Genomic DNA, 22365 nt, shown 5'->3' with positions numbered 1-22365 from the left:
ATCTAATTAGTTTTATTAATTTATCAAATTTGTAAAAAATAAAATAAAATCACTCAATCCCTTGCTTTCTGTAACCACTAATTAGAACAACTTAGTTAATTTTTCCCCATCAATTTTTCCTATGTCTCTGGGAAAACAGCACAATCTGTAGCCTCTTTTTAGTACTCTTTTTTTGGCTTTGATTGATTTTCTTTTTTGGCCTGTGATTATTTTATTTATGATTTATTTTTTTTAAGATTTGGTCTTTTTTTTCAGTGTCTATATATTTAAATATACATTTGGGGCTAGTAACTGGTCACATAGTTGTACATTTTCAGTGTTAGTCAAACCCATTTCTCAATGAGAATTCTTTTTTGGCAACACTTTTTTTGTTGGTCTGCGTTTTTTTCAAGTCACTTGTTAAACAATTAAATATAAATGTAAATTTTGTTTTAGCATTGCAACTTGACGATGAAGGGATAGTTAACCAGAAAATGAAAATTTCCTTTCCATTTCCTCACACAAAAGTTTATGAATTTATTTCTTTTGTCAAACATTAAGACATTGTGAAGAATGTTGGAAACCAGCAGTCATTGTCATCTATATTAGGAACAAAAAACTACATTAGTCAATGACTGCTGCTTTCCAATGTTCTTCAGTATATCTTCCTTTGTGTTCAAAAGAGGAAAGAAACTCAAGAGGTTTGGAACAAGTGGATGATGAGTAAACAATGGCATCATTTTCATTTTTGGCTGAAAATCAGTTTACTGCAACATATTGGGAGGAAATGTCTATAATATTGTAAACAGAAGTGCTTTGTATGCTTGTTGTACACCAGCTTTAATCTTATTTTCACTCCTAATTACTTTCAATTATGCTTTATTTATTCTTTCACCCCTTGACACAAAACAACCATGCTGTAATCGCCGGAGCGATTTCTCGCACCATGGTGTGACGACTGTTAGCTTTAATGATTTTGGTGACCTAAGCACAGTGCCTAATCTGTGATAGTAGCACTGCCTCTACGGTCAGGCAATTGTGGTCGTGCTACATTGTCTCCACGGTCGTCATTAACTTAAATGGAGCCCCCACAGGAACCACTGGTCTGTTTACGACCCTGAAGCGTCTGCTAGTTTACTAATGGAAGGTGCCTCACCTAAATAAAGCTTAATGGCTCATTTAATCTTTCCTGTGGTCACATACAAAGACTAGAAATTCCAGCTCACTGGCTTGTTTATATTTTTCCCACTTTATGAGTCCTCCTGGAGATCTGGGAAGTTTAGGTTTTATGGGCAGGAGATGTGGTTATCTGAACATCCAGAGATGAGCATTGTTCTCGTGACACCTTAGAAAGTGTTGCTGAATGGTTTAGTAACTGACACTGATATCAATATCGATACATATAGATACTTTGGCCAACCCCTTAAAAACAACAACAACAACAGGAAAACCAATTGAATGATCTAACTTTCATTTGATTTAATATTAGCAAGTGTTTACTGTTTGCTTAAAAAAAAGAAAGTATAAAATACAAATAAATAAATATAAATCTAAATAAAATATAAATATAAATCAAAAATAGGGTACATCTCTCTATAACAAAAAATTAATTGTTACCGCTGAGCTTTTTAAATAAGCATCGGTTCACAATAGAATTTTGTTTTGTTAACAGAACAGAGAAACAAAAATCAAAACATGTTCCCCTCTTCTCACTTGTTCTTATTTTCTAGAAAGATCTTCAGCCATTTCAGGTTCTTTGAAATGCAAACCAGAATTTACTAATAAGGTGTTGGGAGACGAGACCTGTCGTGTTCTTTAGCACAGTAGTGTGCAGGATAATATTTGTTAATCTTTGTTTATCATTAGCACCACAGTTTCCTTAACCGTTATATATTTAGCAAATTTAGATTTACAGTAGTGTAAACCTGTATTATTGTAAATCAAATCAAATTGTATATACATTTTATTTGTGTGTGCTTTTTTTTTCCTACAAAATCAGAGCTCTATTCATTTATACGTGATCGAATTTCAAATCATAAAAAGTAAAGCACCCTAATTAAAATGTACAGTATCTCCACCAAACCTATTTAAGGCATCACTGACGAGTGTAACATTTCTTGCAGATTGGTATTGTGATGTTTGTGAGCCTGGCTTTAAGTAACACAAGTGAAATAATGCCTTGATTCTCTTCACATGTCTAGTTTGTCTAGAAACTGTGGGTGGCCACCAGGCCTACCTATATTTGCGACCATGTCTCTAGTTTTGTCACCATGAGAGCCAGAGTCTATTGGAGTGGGAAATTATTTGGCATGCAGTCAATGTGCTGTTGAAGTAGCGACTTCCCCCAATTATTAAACGCTCGGAACTACTGCTGTCTCACTTTTTTCCACCCCTGCCAAATTATAACCCCTTCAATAAAGTTGCTATCTTCATTAAAGATTGCCTAATCTATATCCCCACATCTTTACCCAAACCTACCTGAATGAAAGGGGTAATAATCTCAGAATTTGGCACAAATCAGATAGATGCTAATATAGTAACGAATTGTAAAGTTTTTTTTTTTAAATCAGAGTATGTGTTCAGTAAGAGTATATGTGTTTGTGTGTGTGGGTACATAATGATTCTGCTTTGATGCATAAAGTAAAAAAAATATTGTAAAAAAGGCTCTATCATACAAATGTATACCCTATAGCTATTACAAATGCATTTGTAAGTTTTACTTTAATAATCTCTAAGTTTAAAAAAGAAATGTTAGACAAAAGTGCTTTCCTGTTAAATTTTTTAACCTCAAGTAAAGATGCCAATTCTCGTTTTTTTTTTTGTTGTTGTCTTTTTCAGGCTTCTGTACAGTTTAGCCTTCAATGCACGCTTTCTTCGGCACCTCTGGTATTTAATCACATCTATGAAGACTAAAATGATCACAGGGTAAGTTTTCTACATGTTTATTTCTAATATCCTGAGTACAATATTAATACCTCTGTTTTTTTCTCTCCTCTCTCTGTGGGTGCAGCTCTATGGTTCCCTTGTTGCAGGTGATGTCTCGAGGTTCTCCAATGACTCTGGAGGACTCTAACAGGATCATCCCCCTCTTCTATCTCTTCAGTTCACTCTTCAGTCATTCACTCATCTCTGTGCACGACAGCGAGTTCTTTGGCAGCTCAGCTGATGGTATGAACATCTATTCTACATCAATGGAGCAATAATTGAATAGTAGAATATAGAAGTAAATAGTAATAGACGTATCTAATAAAATACCTTTAAAACACAACCAGATTAATTAGTTTTTTTCCCGTTTTATTTTGGTCTTGATAAACTTCCAGTAAACAGTTAATGTGACTGTTTTCAATTTCATAAGGTTCCTTTTACAGCATCCATGTTGTAATGCAATTTAAAAATAGTCAGTTAAATAGACTTAAGCATTCTTTTAGTTGTTTAAGTGTAAAACAAGATGAAAAACCATTTATGCCCACGTGCCGTCAGTATCTGCAATACATTTTTTTTTTCATATTTTAAAGACATGGTATGGAAAAATGTCATTTAATGCAGTGCTTTTTGCACATTCTGGGACCCAATGGTATATCAAACGCTGTGAAAGATCATTTTAAAGAAAACAGACCTTAAACGCGTCAATTATTATAATTTCTTTTACAGCGTAGTTGACCGGAATCACATTTACTTGGTTACTGAAAATTAAAAATCCTTCTGCATATACCCTATTGTCTTAAAGAATGCTGGAAACAAGTAGCCATTGATTGCTATGGATATCAGTGGATACTGGTTTCCAACATTCTTCATAATATCACCTTAAGATATTTTTTTAACAGAAAAAAATAACTTATAAAAATTTGGAACCACTTAAGGGTGAGAAAAGTCCGTTTATAACTGCATGGTATGGCTCAGAATGGCTTGCTTCCATTTGATTTCCAATGCAGTTTAGCAGAAATGCTGGTGACACAAAAATCCAGTTATGCCACCCATTGGTTATCAGAATGTGTATTATTCATCCTGTTTTTGGTTATGAGACAGTTCAATTAAAACATCATCTGAGGTTGTACTAAAATAGTACCAGTTATCGAATGCAAAGCCCCCAAAAGTAAGCCATACTAAGCACTTTGCACCATAAATGCTAACTAAATGGCCATTTTTGGGTGAACCTTCTGTTTAATTCCTTTGCACTTTTAAAAAGTCTCGTTTCTCAATGTTAGCTTTGTTTAAAAATGCAGTGTTGCAAATAAAATGTTTTTCTTTGCTCGTGCAGGTCAGAGCCAGTCGTCCATGATGCCCTTCTCTCTGGGAGAGTTGGTGACGTTGTCTCGGTGTTTGCGGGATGCATGTTTGGGAATCATAAAGCTGGCCTATCCTGAGACTAAGACAGAGCACAAAGAGGAGTATGTAGCGGCATTTCGTAGTGTCGGAGTAAAAACCAACAGCCAAGTACAGCAGCGCATTCAAGCTCAGCAGAAACGATGGGTGCAGCTCTTTAAGGTGATTTCCTTCATGTTTTCTATTTCTTAGCTGATATTCATTCAGAAGTAGTGGAAAAGATTAAATGCTACCGAGAAGATTGTCACTAGTATTCATTCCATATTCAATACTGCTGATTAATTCTTCAGTGGGTGGTGCGCGTTTCTATTAACCATACGCTGTATTAGCAGCGTTAACAACGTCTTTGATGACCTAATTAGATGGGTTGACAATTAATGAGGCGAATGGTCTTAGCATCTGTTAGGGCCATCAGTGCTGATCAGCCAGGCAGGAAGACCACTCACTCGGGAAATTAATAGGTTGTTTGCCAAGACTAAGTGAGCTGAATAACGGCATTAGGATATTAGTCAGCTGTCTTCACTCTCTGTCTTCCTTCATCGTCCTCTTCCTCGTCTTCCTCCATCATGTTCTCGCGTCCATCCCCCTGTCAGGTTTCAGCTTTTCCCCTCATTATTTATGTGTGTGGTTTAACCAGATCCCTTGCTGCCTGTTGACAGCTCATTGACCTACTTTTGTCCTTTCATTTAACTAAACATCTTGTCAGTAGATTTGTGGAGCTTTCCAACATTGGCAGTTACAAATGAAAGCGCATAATTTATACAATTTAGATGCATTATAAAATTAATGTGAGGCAATTTCTATGATTATTCAGTGTACGTCTTTAGAGACCTGTTTTATTAATTTAACACTTTAATCCAAACTATAAAGTCATGGAATTAAGATAAGTTCAAATGATAAAACAGTTGTCGTTATAATCTGTAAAACTATAGATTTTTCCTCTATTACATCTAATATTTAGTGATGCATTTTCAGAACTTGTTCAGTTGTAGTGATATATTAATTATGCAAAGTCTCCATTCCGACATGTCCATTCCAATTAGATATTTAGTTTTTAAAGTTCAATTTTTAATTAAGGATTTTCATGATTGATTATCACACTCTCACACACACACACACACACACACACACACACACACACACACACACACACACACACACACACACACACACACACAGTCAGATCAGCACCAATATATTCTGTCAGAGATTATCCGATGACGCGGTCTTGGCTTTTTTGTACCAAAGAAAAATTCTGGGCCTTAATTCTTAAGAGTGTCTTCCAAAAATTCAGTCATTTCTAATTTTGTGGGTGAGAACAATGCCAAGAGCATCTCTTTTCATTGCTCATCTCTGAAATACATACATTGATAATAAAAAAAGCACACATTTCTAAAATAATTGACTTGTCACTGCTTCTGCATGTTATCTTCTATTATCCTCAATTGCAAGTGATACTTTTCAGTGATAAATAAAAAATATATTTGCAGTCATAATTTTATCTCTTCTAAGTTATATGTAATTTAGTTTAATAATTCAATTGTAGCACCAATCCTGTTTTGTTTACATTTCTTTATGTTTCATGCAACTAAAATCAACACTTTCCAAGTGTAAGGCAAGTAAAAATGGATTAGTGTGTCTTGGCAGTTGGTTTTTAACTTGGTTAATACAATACTCAGTAATCTGATTTTAATATGATTAAGACTCTGATTAAGAGTCGACCATGTAAACAGCGATTCATTTAATCTGATTAAGGTCATAATTAAACTAAAAGGAAATTGAATTAAGAAGTATTATTATGGAGTATAATTATTAAAGTGCAGTACAGACATGTAAACACCTTAATCAAACTGTAGGTGTCATGTAGGACTTTTTGCTGTGTTTTGCGACAGGATAGTCTATACAGTACACACATGACACTATAGTATGACACTATACTTTGCACTCACTGAGTGAGTGATTGACCACAGACACCTGCATCACGAAATGCCAAGGTTTTTTCCCCGTACTGTGTGGTATCAAATTCCATTAAAACAACACTCTTCCAGCAGTTCATACTCGCACCCAATATCTTCTTTGTCATGGAGGGCATATATGAAATGTTTCTAAATGAAAGTGAAAGTGCCAAACTACAGTTAAAGTCGATAAATCAAAAAGTGGGGATAGCGTGGTGACCCAATGACGTTAATCAAATTATAACATGTAAAGCGGGTTAAAAAAAGGAACATTTAAAAGCAACTCGTGTAAAACCCTAATCATATTATTGTCTTTTTCAGATTAAGGCAAATCATTTGATTATGTCCATGTAAACAAAGTCAGTGTTTTAGGTCTCTTGTAGCAGCTCAATTCATAATAAAGGAGACAAACAAACTATGGGCGATATCATTTGTAATATACAGGTAAATTTGTGGTGCAAAAATACAGACATCTCACAGTTAAGTTTCAGTTTCAGGTCAAGGTTTCGGCATGGTTTAGTATATTAATAGTTTTCTTTAAACATGAAGATTTTTTTGTCTTTTAGTGGATATGTATAAATTATTATCAATGTCATTATCGCAATTAATGACAGAAAATAATGCGATATAGTTTTAAGTCCATATCACCCATTCCTAAATCAAGCTGCATTTCTGCAAGTATTGTAGGCTTAAGTTGCTTACAATGTGAAGATGCAACATGGGCCAAAATTCCTCCGAAGCTTATGAAAGTGGTTTGTAAACAAAAGGTGATGTAATTTAGCGTTTTAAAGTAAATATTAGTTCACACTTTATTTTGATAGTCCCTTATCTTGAATTTAAGTTACATTGCATCTACACGTCAACTGATTAACATTAGATTATAAGTAGACTGTTAGGTTGGGGTTAGGGTTAATGTAAGTTGTCATGCACTTGCAAAGTTTCTTATAGTCAGTTAAATGTCTGTTGAAGGAGCAGTATCAACAGATATTGAGCAGTTTACTAATACTCAAATGTATCATCAAAATAAAATGCTACCAATTATAATTTTGTTGTTGTAATTTTAACGTTAAATTAATAATAACAGTTGCCATAATAATAATTTTAAAACATATTTTAAAAATAATACTAATAATAATTTCTATTTTTCTCTAACTTTAAAACCTATTTTATTTTTATAAAATAATAAACAGTTTTATGGCCGTTTAATACAGGTTGTTGGCTAAATGTCTTAAATCACTGGCCATTTGCCAGGTGTGACAACATAATAAATAAAATAGAAAAAAATGTTGCCTTGCAAAAACCTTTCTACTCTACATCTCTGAAGACACCGTTACAGAGAAAAGTGACAAACCTCATTTCATTGGTGGAATGATTCTTTATTTGTTTTGGTAATTTGTACTATTTTAGTAAACCTCTCTTTCTAAGTGAAACATTTAAAACGGCAGCTCATTGTTAGGGATCTGTTAGTTATATCAATGCAGCGTACAAAAGGCCCTGAAATATTTCCACAAAAGATGGCGGAAAACGCCTCCTGTCAGCTAAAACGACCCATTAAAGAAGTACAAGCAGGAGAAACGCATTTCCCAAATTGAATGTGCAATTTACAGTCAGCTCTAACGCTGTTGACCCCTCACACACTAATGTTTGCCTCCAGCCATGGGCCGTCCCTCCGGATGTTTTATCACTCCTATTGTCGAGCTATCTATTTAATTGAAAGAAGTTAATTGAATGAAAATGATCAACTAAGCTTGTATTAATATTGCTAATGGAACTTTCTTCTTGGCCGTGTTTGGAGAAGGATGTCACTGCAGGAGTTTTGGAGAGACCCATTAAGGCCTGCACTTAACCCGATGGGCTAATTAACCAATGCTTATTCATTCCACTTAGACAGGAAGAGCCTTCAGACCCCCTGCCCCACAAACCCACCAGCAACAGAGTTTTGCACTTGCTGTTAATACAGACTCTGGTAGCATTGCTCAGAGATTGATCTGCAATTTCTAGAAATGACCAGCGAGACATTTGTTTGACACTGTAATCTAAGAAAAAGGTGTTAAGAAGAAGTGTAGATAAGTGAATTTAGATGAAGTCGACTGATGTTAGAGATGAGTTACTCATCGTTTAAACAAAAATTAGACACATTTGGTCATTTGTGGTATTCTGGATTTTTTTAAGACTACATCTGTGTATTAAAGTCCTCAAGCTAACAAATTGCGTACAAGTTGTGCCAGCTGGTCAATGAAAGGATAAATTCATCAGCCTCTATTGGATTATTACATGGGCTATGAAACGACCTATTAAAGAAATTGTACACATTAAAAGCATTATGTGGAGAAAATATTTGTTTCTCCTTTCAGGTTTTTTAAAGCGTTAGCTCACCTACAAATAAACCATAAAATTCAGTTTTTATTTATTACACTTGTGGTTTCCCAATGCCATCTGTGCTTCTTTTGTTGACCAGTGATAGAGAAACACAATAAAAGCTTGTCCAGCATTCGTCCAGCATTTAAGGTTTTAAAAAAGATGCAAAAGTATCGAAGAATGGTTTAATTTTACATGTTGTGTATTTGTTATAAAAAAAACACTGAAGTCTAATGTGTTATTTAAAGAAAACACTGCTTTTGAGTGTTGACTGCACGTTTAAACCACAAATCACTCTGACTTGTCCAGAAAAAGCATACAAGTATAAAAGTTTTGATAGATCAATATTCATAAAACAATGAAACCAGTGCTTAACTCGACCATAATTCTACAGTCTCTACATCACTTGCTGTAGTTGATGAAAGATGAAAGTTTAAGTCCTGTCAAGTCGAGCTTTATTGTAATTCTGCTACATGTGTGGACATACAGAGGAGCGAAATGTTGTGTTACGCAGGACAACGGTGCTACATAAATTACTCATAAATACAAACACACCAAATAAGAGCTATTTAAAAAAGAAACCCATGCATAACTAACATATAACTAACTTTACAAATAAGAACTTTTACGTGAGACTGAACAATGTTGTGCAGGATTATGTGCAAGAGAGGCATTAAAGGTGAATATTGTGCAAAAGAGGTATTAAAGGTTTAATATTGTGCAAGAGTTATTAAAGGTTGAAGCAAACAGTGCAACACTATTGTAAGACATTTGAAGTAGACATCATTTTCATTATTGAGTCATTGTAAGATGGAGCATGTCAGGTGCATAAGAAAGAGTGTTTCTACAGGTGCTTTGTAAACCCCACTGAACTGTATGAAGCAAGATTTGAAATGCACTTTGTTTCCAATAGTCATGGAGTGATTAAAAAAGTGTCTATAGAGCAAATGTGTAACCTGCTGCAAGAGTCAGAGATATGAGAGGTTTGAGAGGTCAGAGAGATGAGAGGTTTTTGACAGATTTGTTTTGTAGTGTCAATAGCCTCATGAACACACTCAAATTTAGGATTTTTGGTGAAAAATAATTTAAATACATTATTTTTTATAACCAAACCCAAAGTTAAAATGTATGAAATTTTACATGGAAACATTATATTTTTAGATATATTTTTTTAATGATTCTGGATTCTGTCATAATATGGATGAATGTGAAAAGGTGAATGTGAATTTTTTTTAAAATAAACATATGACAGTGGAACCACATTGGAGTTTTTAATTGCTTTCTTGATTAGTTAGATCTTATGCTTATCATACATTAAAACCCCACTCTTCAAATGATGAACATTAATTAAATATGTTTCTTAAAAGGTGATTACCAACCTTGTGAAAATGCTGAAAGCCCGAGATATCCGAAGACCATTCTGTCCATCGGGTCATTGGCTTTCTGATGAGGTCAACATCAGGGCAGACAAGGTAAAACTATTTAAAAAATTATTAACAAAGAAATTTGTGATGGGAAAAGAAATGAGTGCAAATCTTTACAAAACAGAAAAATACATCTTAAAGGGATAGTTCATCACAAAAATAACTCTACCTCTACATAGGAATTTTCTTTCTTCTGTTAAACACAAATGAAGATATTTTAAAGAATGTTGGAAACTGGTAGCCTCTGACATTCATCATATTTTGTTTTCCTAATATGAATGTCAGTGGCTACAAGTTGCCAACATTCTTTTAAATATATTTCGTGTTCAACAGAAAAAAACGAACACTCATGATGGTTTAAAAAGCACTTTAAATGTGAGTAAATTGAAATTTTGGCACCATTGCTTCAAGTAGAAAAATACAAGATGTGTTGAATTGATAATAGCTTGCAGTGATCTAACTTGTTTAATATATTAATGTTTGTGTGTAGGTGACTCAGCTCTATGTGCCGTCTGCGAGGCATATGTGGAGAACCAGGCGAATGGGACGAATCGGACCACTTCAGTCCACATTAGATGGTAAGGCTTGAATTGAAGTATACATATTGAAGTGCTGTGAAACACATGCTAAAAAGGAAAGCATAATATGGCTTCCGTCAAGCAATTTAATTTCAATGGAAGGGCTGTGTGGGTGTTAACGCAAACTAATACCAGCATGCCTGATCTTTTCCATGCCACCCTTGAGCATATGTGCTTAAAAATTCAATTAGCTTAAGACTGGACACATCTGGTTGCCTGTTTGTCCGGACCTTTTTCATTTTCCTAAATGGACTTGCGAGGTAGTGACGAATGGCTCCTGTATTGACCATGCTGTGCCATATTTCTCCACCAAGATGGCCTCTTGATGGCTGGTTTGTGGAGAGAGAGAACACTGACTGATCGCTCCACCATTCAAGCAACCTAGTAGATGAATGACACTTCTCATCTGCTGCTATGGCAGTTTTTTTCCCCCGTGGTCGAAACGTTTGTAGGACGGAGTTTTAATACAAAACAAACGTCCCAGTAATGGAGGGAGAGGACAGGTGGATGGGCAAATCGCTGCTGAGTTAATTAAAAGTGTGTGGCAGGGAAGACAGAGGGCGATTGAGCGATCTTTAATGGGATGCTCTGTAAATACCGCATTCAGCAAGGCTGGAAGTGGAGCTCACTCAAGGTTGTGTGAGTGTACAGAAGCAAATGAAGTGGGTCTTTAGCAACAGACGTCCAGACCATCATCATTGTCTTGTGCAGGTTAATTATCCCTTTAGCAATGAACTGCCGCATTGTTTGATTTTGTGATGAAAGAAACATATGTGTAATATATATTCTACTGTTTAAGATCTTTTTTTAAAATGAATTTTAAGCTTGCCAATGCTCAATTTGTTTAATAGAAAATATAGTAAAATAGCATGTTGTGAATTATTGTCACTGTTAAAAATGGTGCTCAAGATTTTCTTTGTTGTTGTTAGAAATGTTGACTACAATGTTTTTTAAAAATATTTTCATATTTCTGTGATAATATTTTTTCAGGGATTTGTTCTATATTGAATAGTTTGAATGATAAAAAATGGGATGTCTATTATTATATAAAGTATTTTCTGTCATTTTTTTATCAATTTAATGTGTTCCTGAAATAAAATACTGTTCTTGAATATTTGAACTGTAGTATAATCTAGTATAATCTACAGTAAATTTAGTAAAATTTGTAAAATTGTCTGGATATTCAATATAGAATTGCTTGACACTGTTGTAGCTTTTGTCCATGTAAATTTACAAGTGGATTAATAAGTTATAGGTGGAATCTGTACACGCAGAAAGCCGCAGATTTCTGCACATTTTTAGCCCAACATTGAGTCTATTTACTTGTGTAAATGTGTGTACATTTATAATTAGTCAGTTTTTAAATTGATTTCAGTAATAATACTGACTATTATGAAAATGTTCTTTTGATTTATTTACAATACAGTTTGTAAAGTAATGTTTTCTGTCTTTTAGTAGATGAACTAAATGAGACACTTGCTTTGTTTACCAAATAAGTGGATCTGGATTTGCCTTGTAGACATTAAATAAAAGTTTAAAAGGTATTATTTTTATTTCATATATTAAGTTTTTAGTTACGATACTCCCAAAATAATTCTGCATAAATCCGCAGAATTTTTCAAAAATTCTCTGCAGAAATAGCAAAAAATTATTCTGTCTGGCCCTAGTCATCGGTATGTCATCTGATTTTTATTTTAGTCCATCTTTGAATATTGTTATATACTTGATGTAAATATGTGAAAATATATATTTATTCATTCATTTCATTTTCAGCTTAGTCCCTTTATTAATAAGGGGTCGCCACAGTGGAATGAACCACCAACTTATCCAGTATATGTTTTACGCAGCAGATGCCCTTTCAGCCACAACCCAGTACTGGGAATAAATATATATTTATTCAGTTCTATTATTATTATTATTATTATTATTATCATGATTATTATTATTATTATTATTATTTATATAATTTCAGTGACATTAGTAAATGCATTATTCTTTTATAGTATAATCATTAGTCTTCTGTCCTTCAGTAGATATTTTACATAGAGACTAACCTAGATTTGCAATGTAAACCTGAAATAAAGGTTTAAAAGTTTTTTAATTATTTTTTAAGTTTTAAGTTTCTGTACTTCCAAAGTCATTCTACATAAATATGCAGGTTTTTTACAACATTCTGCACCGATATGGCAGAAAATGTCAGCAGATTTTTCTGGCCCTGGTCATCAGATGGATTTCTCATTATATTTCTAGATGTTTATTTAATTTTTGCTTTTTTTATACCCTTTAAATAACCATATACTAGAGACGACCAGAAGGTATAAGGACACATGAGAAACAAATATGGAAAATAACAATATGTTTTATCTTACATGACCTGTGTACCAGAGCCAAGATTTGAACATTAGTAAATATTCATTTGTCTTTTTGAGTAAAAAGAAATGTTTTCTCATCATAATTTTTTTTGCAAAAGAAGTATTCATTCAGAGATGATGTGTAATCTTTTTTCCCCCACAGTTGGACTGGAGCCTCCACCATTGTCAGTATCAGAGGAGAGACATTTGGCAATTCTCACTGAGCTACCGTTTGTTGTGCCCTTTGAGGAGAGAGTGAAGGTATGATACTTAGCACCAGTCAACTGATTCAGCGATATGTCGTTTGAGAAGATTCAACATTATTTAATGTGTTTTAAAACCATTTTATTTTATTATGCCTTAGATTTTAAACATCCCATTTAAAGGCACAATAATTAAGTTTTTTCATTAAAATATCCAAAAAGGACTAGAATGGTGTCATATGTATTTTTTGTCTTGATGTACTTATATTATTTCAAATGAATGTTTGAATATTCAAATCAAGAGAAATAAGCAACGTTTACTAGAGACACTGTATGTGTCTTGTGTGTTCATGCTAATGATGTCCTGTTTGGTTTTATAGAAAACTAAAACACCAAATACGCTTCAATATGTTGTGCATTTTATTACACTGCACTGAGGAGCATTATAATAGTTCGGTTAAAATATTTTTAGGATGATAAAATATCACAGCTTCTTCAACACGTGATTACAACCAGAAGAGCCAGAAGTGGTAGACTGTGGCATAATAAAAGCTCTGCTGCTTTTGTGTCGTGTCACACTTGTCTGTCATCAGCGATTGCTTTGGCTGTCTTGTTTCACATGAACCACGTCGGCTTTACCCTGCTTCATACTACCATGATAATAAATCTTAAATATTTTAGCTCATCTATGAGCATTTCTGCAGGAGTCCAGTATGATGTAATGAAGACAACTCCCATGATTTCACACTCAGTCACTTCATCCTCAATCTACATCTTTGTTTTTTCTAAATACAGTTAAAGTCAGAATTATTAGCCCCCTGAATTATTAGAACGCATGTTTATTATTTTCCCTAATTTCTGTTTAAAGGAGAGCAGATTTTTTCAGCACATTTCTAAACATAATAATTTTTATAAGTCATCTCTAATAACTGATTTATTTTATCTTTGCCATGTTGACTGTAAATAATATTTAACTAGATAGTTTTCAAGACACTTCTATACAGCTTAAAGTGAGATTTAAAGTCTTAAATAGGTTAATTAGGTTAACTAGGCAGGTTAGGGTAATTAGGCAAGTTATTGTATAACAGTGGTTTGTTCAGTAGACAGTCAAGAAAAAATACATCTTAAAGGGGCTAATAATTTTGTCCCTAAAATGGTGTTTAGAAAATTAAAAACTGCTTTTATTCTAGCCAAAATAAAACAAATAAGACAATAAAAAAAAAAAAAATCCTTGCTTTGTTAAACATTATTTGGAAAATATTTTAAAAAGAAAAAAAATATTAAAAGGGGGCTAATAATTCTGACTTCAACTGTATGTATTGTTTAGGGGTGAAAATGGCATATTGTGCATTTAACATTAACATGAAGTGATATGTGTCTACTGTCATTCTGTGTTTAGATTTTTCAGAAGTTGATCTATGCTGATAAGCGAGAGGTTCAAGGCGAGGGCCCTTTTTTGGATGGGGTTAACGTCACCATACGACGGAATTACATCTATGAAGATGCATATGACAAATTATCCCCTGAGAATGGTAAACAACACAGACCTGTTCCTTTAAATATAAAAAAGCTTATTGTATACAAAAAATGACAAACAATAGCATACGTAATGTAGTTGTCACTGTCACTGAGAACAGACATTATGCTATAATAACCAAAGTGTGTGAGGTGGAGGCAGTTTCACTAGAGAAAAGTCTATAGTTAGCAGTTCCAGACATTTATCGAGCATGTGTTTTTCTGATATTAGCTTAAAGGGAGAGTTCACTCAAAAATCTAAATTCTGCCATTATTTACTAACCTATTACTTGTTCAAAACCTATAACTCTGAAAACATTAAATAAAAAAATTCACCGCCCAAAAGAATTGCCATTATCCCTTCAATAAAGCACAACACATTTACCTGACTCTGTACATCTGACTGACCCTGCTCTGCCTGTTCCTCAATCATTTCTTTCTCCTTTGCTTTGATTGATATTGTGACATTAGTATATTTTTTTATAATATACTAATTTATTTATACTGTAGCACATTTTATATAGTACACAATGGCAATTCAAAGTGCTTTACATATAGAATGCAAAACTATCATAAAAATAATCACAACAATAAAAACAAAGAATTAAAAAAGGTTAACATTTTAATTTCAAATTAATTGAGTCACTTAAAACAAAATAGAAACTTATTATACAAAAAAATACAGTGGGGTTAGTGTTCTCGGTGTAGCAGTGCTCCTTTGGCAAATACACAGCTAAACAATATGCTAATTGTGGTCGTTAATGTTAAGTTAACATTATGCCAAGTCGTCACAAATGAAACAATGCATGGGAAACGACTTTAGCGTTAGCAACAAGCTCAACTCAACTGTTTCTAAGTGCATTTTAAATGATAAATGCGGTTTTCTTTCTACTTAGACAATTATTTTAGCTATATATACATAAAATTTTTCACAATTGAGAGTTTTTATTTTTAATAATTTATTGTTTTTTGGGGGGGACAACCCTCGGATGGGAGGGGACAAGTCCCCCCCACCCTGGGATTTACGCCCGTGAGTGAACCATCTTTATAATGTTATACTTCAAAAGTTCAATGTAAAAGATCAGCAGAATTTCTTTACTGCACTTTGATGAACATTCAACTGGAAATCATAATGGAAAATGAAAAATATTTTGTGTTCTGTTCACAGTTCTAATGCAAGTTTGGCAGCTGTTTGTTAGGGGAATGGATTAATTTGAATAAGTAACTGAAATAATTTTTTAATAATTTTTGCTTTTATCCATTTCAGAGCCTGATCTAAAGAAGCGGATCAGGGTTCATCTTCTCAATGCTCACGGGCTTGATGAAGCTGGCATTGACGGAGGAGGAATATTTAGAGAGTTTCTGAATGAGCTGTTGAAGTCAGGCTTTAATCCTAACCAAGGCTTCTTCAAGACCACCAATGAAGGTCTTCTTTACCCGAGTCCCACTGCAGAGATGCTTGTGGGAGAATCCTTCACCCGCCATTACTACTTTCTTGGCAGGATACTGGGAAAGGTAAGACTGAATTCACAAAAAACTCATGATATATTGCATTTCTCTGAAACATTCCTTTTCTTTTCATTGACACAGAGACCAAAGCTGTAATAATTTGATAACTTCTCATACATTTGTCTTTCACTCGCATAAACTCTCAGACACAAACAAGGTCTTTGGATCGATGCTGAAGGTCGAAGGTCAGGTTCAATCAGTGGTCTCTGGCTGAGTAGCATTATGGATTATGTGCATTTGATTTATGAGGTCACAGGAGTTTAAAGTCAAGTTTATTTGTGGCCTTTTGATCCAAATAATTTTTCCTTTGTGTAGATTTATTTTTGTAAGATCATTGTGAAAACCTCTGTGAAAGTGATGCAAAGGTTGCACTCTATTTAAATGAAATAGTATATAACATGACTCGGCTTATGTATTAGGAAAACAATGATAAATTTAGATGTAAAATTATAATTGGTATATTTTTGGCTTTGTATATATTTAGTATGGATTCTGTACATACAGTAGCAATATATAGTTTTTGATAAAGGGATAGTTCACCCCAAAATTTAAAGACTGTCAACGTTAACTAATTTACTTCAATTCTTCAATTATACAAAATAAATCATTGCCCTTCATAAACAGGGCTCGGCAGTAAGGACTGTCTGATGGCAACAGGGCCAGCATGCTAGATGCTCTGGACAGTGGACAGGATCGTTACTAGCGTGATCGGGCCAGTGCTGCCTTGTCACTAAAGTTAAATTTGGCTGCGAATGTTTGTCAGTTCCATGCAAATAGGGTGCTTTCACACCTAGACATTTGTTACGGAACCGGTCTCATTTGCCAAGTTAGCGCGGTTCGTTTGGCATATGTGAATTCCGCAATCGTGCTCAGATCCACGCCAAAACAATCAGTCCGAGATTGCCTGAAAGAGGTGGTCTCAGCTCAATTGAAACGAACTCTGGAGCGGATCGATTGTAGTGAGAAAGCAAAACAATCCAACAAACTAACAAACTAGGCTTTATCACAGTGTATTATGGTTGTGTAGGCTAAAAGTCATATTCATAGCTATATGAAGAGAGAGATACGAGTAGGGCAGGATGTCATTCCTACCAGTAAATGTGCGTTTTATGGTGAAAACGTAAGTGAAAGCATGTGTGAAGCAGTTTATTTTCACTCCAATTTAGTTTTCCTTTAAAGTGGGTAGGACTATAGAAATGTAGTTATAGATGCTCACTGCAGTGACATTTTTATAAACCTGAGATCTTGCTCTATTCTGCTCCTAAACTATCAATGAGAAGAATGTCTATATTTCCTCTACTGACTATGATAGAGTCATTTTGTCGTCATTTGCATCATTGATTCTTTGGTGACTTTATTATGTTTTATGGATTTATTCCAATCTAGTGGGTCTGGTGTCTTTTGTTGGATGGTTAATGATGCCGGAAGGGACGATTCCCACTGGCCAATTGTTGATCTACAGTGTTTCAACACCTCAATTTGATATTGTTATGGCTTGCTTTGAAACTTAAACCAAGATGATACTAAAAATGTAGCAGAGACTTTGTACTGTACACTGGAAACTCCCCAAAATGTGCGCACCTAGCTGTACCATGCAGTGGAAAAGCACCATACATTATGATCCCTGCTTGACATTGCACATCCTGTGATATGACTATTGTGAATGTGCACATTGCCATGTTGGTAAGGAAACGATATTTTGAGATTTTGTGATAGAAATTGCATATTAATGTCTTCCTAATAAATGGAAACTGATTCACAATGGTGGAATTTTGATAACTCTTCTGATTATCCAAATTTTGCCTGTTGTTTTCCTATATTGGCTGCACCTTCAGCTACTTTTTTTATTGACGCAGTAGAATTGGCCATCTCTTTTGTGTGTCTACGAGCCGGTATTTATTAGCCGCTAATGTTTTTAAAGTTTCATTAATGCGTAGGCCCAGGATTGTTTATCGCGAAGCACATTGACTGGGGGGAAGGGTAGATGAATTACCTCATGACAAGAAGCTCGCTGCTCAATTAGGCTACTCCATTAGCCCATGATTCCCCATCTCTGTTTGTGTAGCCATCGCATTTGGCCATGGACGCTAAATCAGCTAGCACCATAAATAACCGGCTCCGTGCCGCTGGTAATAGAGTTTTGATCTGTTTTACAGTCACGGGCATCAACACCACTTGTGAAGAGGCAATTCAGGCCACTTATTAGAGGGCTATAATGAACACACACACATACCTTGTAGGATGGAAGGGACATAACTGAGCGTGTGCCCTGAGGAATGACTGGCCCCACCCTGCTACTTTCCTGATCTTAATCCATTCAATTGCCCCCACTCTTTAGTAATGGGCAGAGCAATTAAGGTGACGAGATTAATTTGAATTTGACTTTCAATTAACCCTCCTTCTCTCTCCATAAATATGTGAAAGAGTGGCAGGCTGAGTGGGATATTGATATTTGTTTAGTGCTGTTATAAAGGCGACTCGTACGCATTATAATGGCGTCACTGTTACCGGGTCAACCAAATGCACAAAAAAAAAACTAGATTTCACTTTCTGTGAGATGATGTAAATCTTATGGTTTTATTCCAATTCTGCTGATTTGTTTTAAAAGTAATGTTGTCTAGCAGTTCAATGGTGTTTTACGTTGTGTGCTATAGTTTTCAGTTGAAAACATGTTTATAAATTGAAGCAGAAAATCTTGGTTAAGAGGGATAGTTCATCCAAAAATGAAAATTCTGCCATTATTAACTCTCACTTCACTTGTTGCAAAGTTGTAGTTTTATATTTTTTATTGTTAAGCACAAAAGAAGACGTACTGAAAAATGTTTTTGTTCCTACCATGTATGCCAATGGCTGCTGTTTTCCGTCATTCTTTAGAATATCTTGTTTTGTATTCAACAGAAGAAATTTATTATTTTAAGTTTAGAACCCCTTGAATGTGAGTAAATGGTGAGGAAATGTTAATATTGGGTGAAATATGCAAAAAAAAAGATAATTGCCTTATTTTCCAGATACTTTTACTTGAGATGCAAGTTTGTTGCGTTTATTCTTAAAACCAGAACAAATGGTATAAATTTAGCTTTTTGAGTAATGATTTGACATCTGCACTGGAAAATGTTTTATATATTCTACTAGTTTTTCAAAAGGCTTTTCTGCAACTTTAATTTGTTCATTCATTCTTTGACTGAGAAAGTAAAAAGACTAAAATGTATAGCGATCTGTTTGACATTTACATTTTGAGCACATATTGACACATTTTATTGAGTTTTAATAAATAAATGTTTTATACTTGGTGCCCTATCATACACCCGGCGCAATAGGGCGCAAGACGTGTTTGGTGTGATTTCTTGCTATTTTCAGACCAGTGCAACGGTAATTTTCCTGTTTTGCTTTGGGGGGCTTTTTTTTCAGTTTATTCATGACAATTTGCATTTGTATAATGTTGTTATTATTATTAGCAGTGGTATTCATTATATGCATATTTATATTTGTTTTAATGAAAACAAGTTTAGATTTGTCCACCTGTCGGGTTTTGGAGATGTATGCAATGCATCACCATATGAGGCATAAGAATAGGACTTGTGTTTGGATATAACTCAAGTTTTTTGACCACATTTTGTTATTATTGTTCATTAATTTGTTTACTGGAAATTAAAACAGAATTTTAGAAATATTTTTTAAACAAATCTTTGCACTTAAAAAACTAAATTAAGTGTGTAGACTAATGGATGTCTTTAGTGGAGTGAGTTTCCACTATTTCCTTATCCACAAAAGTAAAGAGTAAAAGTAAAGAGGTTAAATGGTGAAGGCTAGTTCTTTTATGCAGGTGGTCTGTTTAACTGTTTTCTCACTAGTGAAAAGTTTTCCCACTTACAAAGTCCACCATGTAAATAGCAAATGCACCATGCAACTGACTCTTAAAGGGAATGTGAGATGAGACTCTAATTGGTTTAATGCACATTATGCTCAAAACACACCCATAACTCATTAAGAGAATAAGCACAACCCTGTTAGACCATGCACAGGGGCGCAAATTGGATTTTTCAGTCCTTAAAACAGCAAAAGTGGATTCAGACATGCCCTTAATGCTTTTGCGCCATGCACTTCAGACTTTGTTCCTAAATCATTATAACAGAGCTCTTAAATATAATATATTTTTTGGAAAATAAATTTACAGATTTTTTTTATGGATCTGCTAACCAATCAATTGCACATAACTGAAGCCATAATCCTAGCCTTTGCTTGACGCTCTTGGTTCAAGTCATAGTTTCTCTTATTCATGTAAAAAAAAAGGAAGTTATAGCCATCTATTGAAAGCCACATCCTTGTGTAGAAATACACTGCTGAATTATTTTACAGAAGTACTCTGTCAGTCTACACTACCCCTTAAATACAGACTGAGTCACACACACACACGAATAGCACGTGTTCTGCAGAGCTTAACTGTCCCTTTTCAAAGGGCAACCAGGAGGAGAGAGAAGGTCAGAACTCCTGATTGATGGCAAGTGTGTTAAATTTTTTATTGATTCTTAATGCTGTAAATTTACAAATTTATTTGGCAGAAACAGAAGGCAGCTGCTAAGTTGTTGGCGTTTACTCTCCTGATGGTGCCACGATTTGCATTAATTGCGTTGCCACTGCACTCACTTATATTAAAAGGCCCGGCCATTCATTAATCCTTTTTATCCCAAGTCATTTTGGCACAATTTCTGGCAATAAACACCCATAAATAACTTGAAGGTTTGAAAAATAGTCTCCATATCATTATTGCGACTTCTTTCTCAGGAGCGACGTTATTGATAGGTTTCAGGACGGCGTGGCACATATGTTGCCTCAACGGGACTCGTGGGAAGAATGTTGCTAAGTGGATTATTTTGCATAAAAAATGTCCCATGTTTGAAGTCGCACGATTAACCTGTGTTTAGAAAATGCTCTGATTTATGGTCTGCGTGTGTGTTTTAGATGCATGCATTATGGAGATTTGGGAAATTTATAATCCATTTAGCTTATGTGGTCAAGGCATTTTAGTGCAATCGTTTATTCAAGGCCTGTATAGTTTAATGCCCTCAGATATGCTGTTTTCAGGACAGTTGTGGTACTTGAGCTTTTATGACTCATCATCCTTGTACTTTTTAATAGAACGACAGGTTAAGGATGTTTTTTTTATTTTTAAAGTTTGTGCTTGTTTAGTATAACAAGTGTTGGTGATTGTGAGAGATTTGGGACACTAATACCTTGATCATTTCATCAAATGGAGGTCATATTTAATCTCTCTCTTTTTTCTTTCTTCTGTTTCTCAGGCGCTGTATGAAAACATGCTAGTGGAATTGCCCTTTGCCAGTTTCTTCCTGTCCAAGCTTTTAGGCACCAGTGCAGACGTGGATATCCACCATCTGGCCTCTCTAGATCCAGAGATGTACAGAAACCTGCTTTTCCTTAAGAGCTATGAAGGTGACGTGGAAGACCTCGGCCTAAACTTTACAGTGGTTAACAATGATCTCGGGGAGGCCCAGGTGAACAACACCTCTTAATTCTCCACTTTTTTTTTTTTTTTTTGCTAGTCTTTTTTGTTTCCTTTCTCTATTTCTTGTTCTCCTACATTGTTAATGATTGATGGAATTGTTGTTAGTCTTTACTGATAGAGATAAAGCACGTCTCTGTCTGGATCTCTCTGAAAGAACTTCTCGGTGGACCAGCTCAATCATATCTGCTGGGAGAAAACTGTCTAGCATAGTATTAGAGCTAATCATCCTGTATAATTTCTGTTATTAAAAAAATCTTTTAATAAATGCTCAATGAAAGGAGGTGCTTAGAAAATGATCATTTTCAACATTGAGAGGTCAAACATTTGCTCATCATTTACTCTCTTAAGTGGTGACAAACTTTTATGAGTTTCTTTTTTTTTGTAGAAAACAAATTAAGACATTTTGAAGAATGTACGAAACCAATATCCACTGACATATAAAGTGGGAAAAATAACTATGAAAATGGAGTTCTGTGGCTACCAGTTTCCAGAATTCTTCTAAATGATTTTTAACTGAAAAATAGAAACTCAGGTTTGGAACAAGTGGAGACTGAGAATGATTAAATGATGACCAAATTAGTTTTACTGAAACATCTTCAAAATGTACTGATATGATTAGCTAGCACTGATTAGCCCAGGGGTTCCTAAA

The 22365-nt window shown here is 34.5% G+C and overlaps 1 protein-coding gene across 1 annotated transcript in view; it reads left to right on the top strand.

The window, feature by feature from the left end:
- Positions 1 to 22365, top strand: part of ube3c (ubiquitin protein ligase E3C) — a 43899-nt gene that overhangs the window by 11025 nt on the left and 10509 nt on the right. The window contains 9 exon segments of the mRNA NM_200473.2: positions 2818 to 2904; positions 2990 to 3147; positions 4238 to 4464; positions 9983 to 10087; positions 10530 to 10617; positions 13132 to 13229; positions 14571 to 14703; positions 15954 to 16201; positions 21493 to 21705. Of these exon segments, the coding sequence (NP_956767.2) occupies positions 2818 to 2904; positions 2990 to 3147; positions 4238 to 4464; positions 9983 to 10087; positions 10530 to 10617; positions 13132 to 13229; positions 14571 to 14703; positions 15954 to 16201; positions 21493 to 21705 (1357 nt within the window).

Source organism: Danio rerio, chromosome 7 (assembly GCF_049306965.1).
Source record: "Danio rerio strain Tuebingen ecotype United States chromosome 7, GRCz12tu, whole genome shotgun sequence".
NCBI classification, from domain to species: Eukaryota; Metazoa; Chordata; class Actinopteri; order Cypriniformes; family Danionidae; genus Danio; species Danio rerio.
Note: the sequence above shows the minus strand (reverse complement) of the source record. Positions and strands in the feature narration are given on the sequence as shown.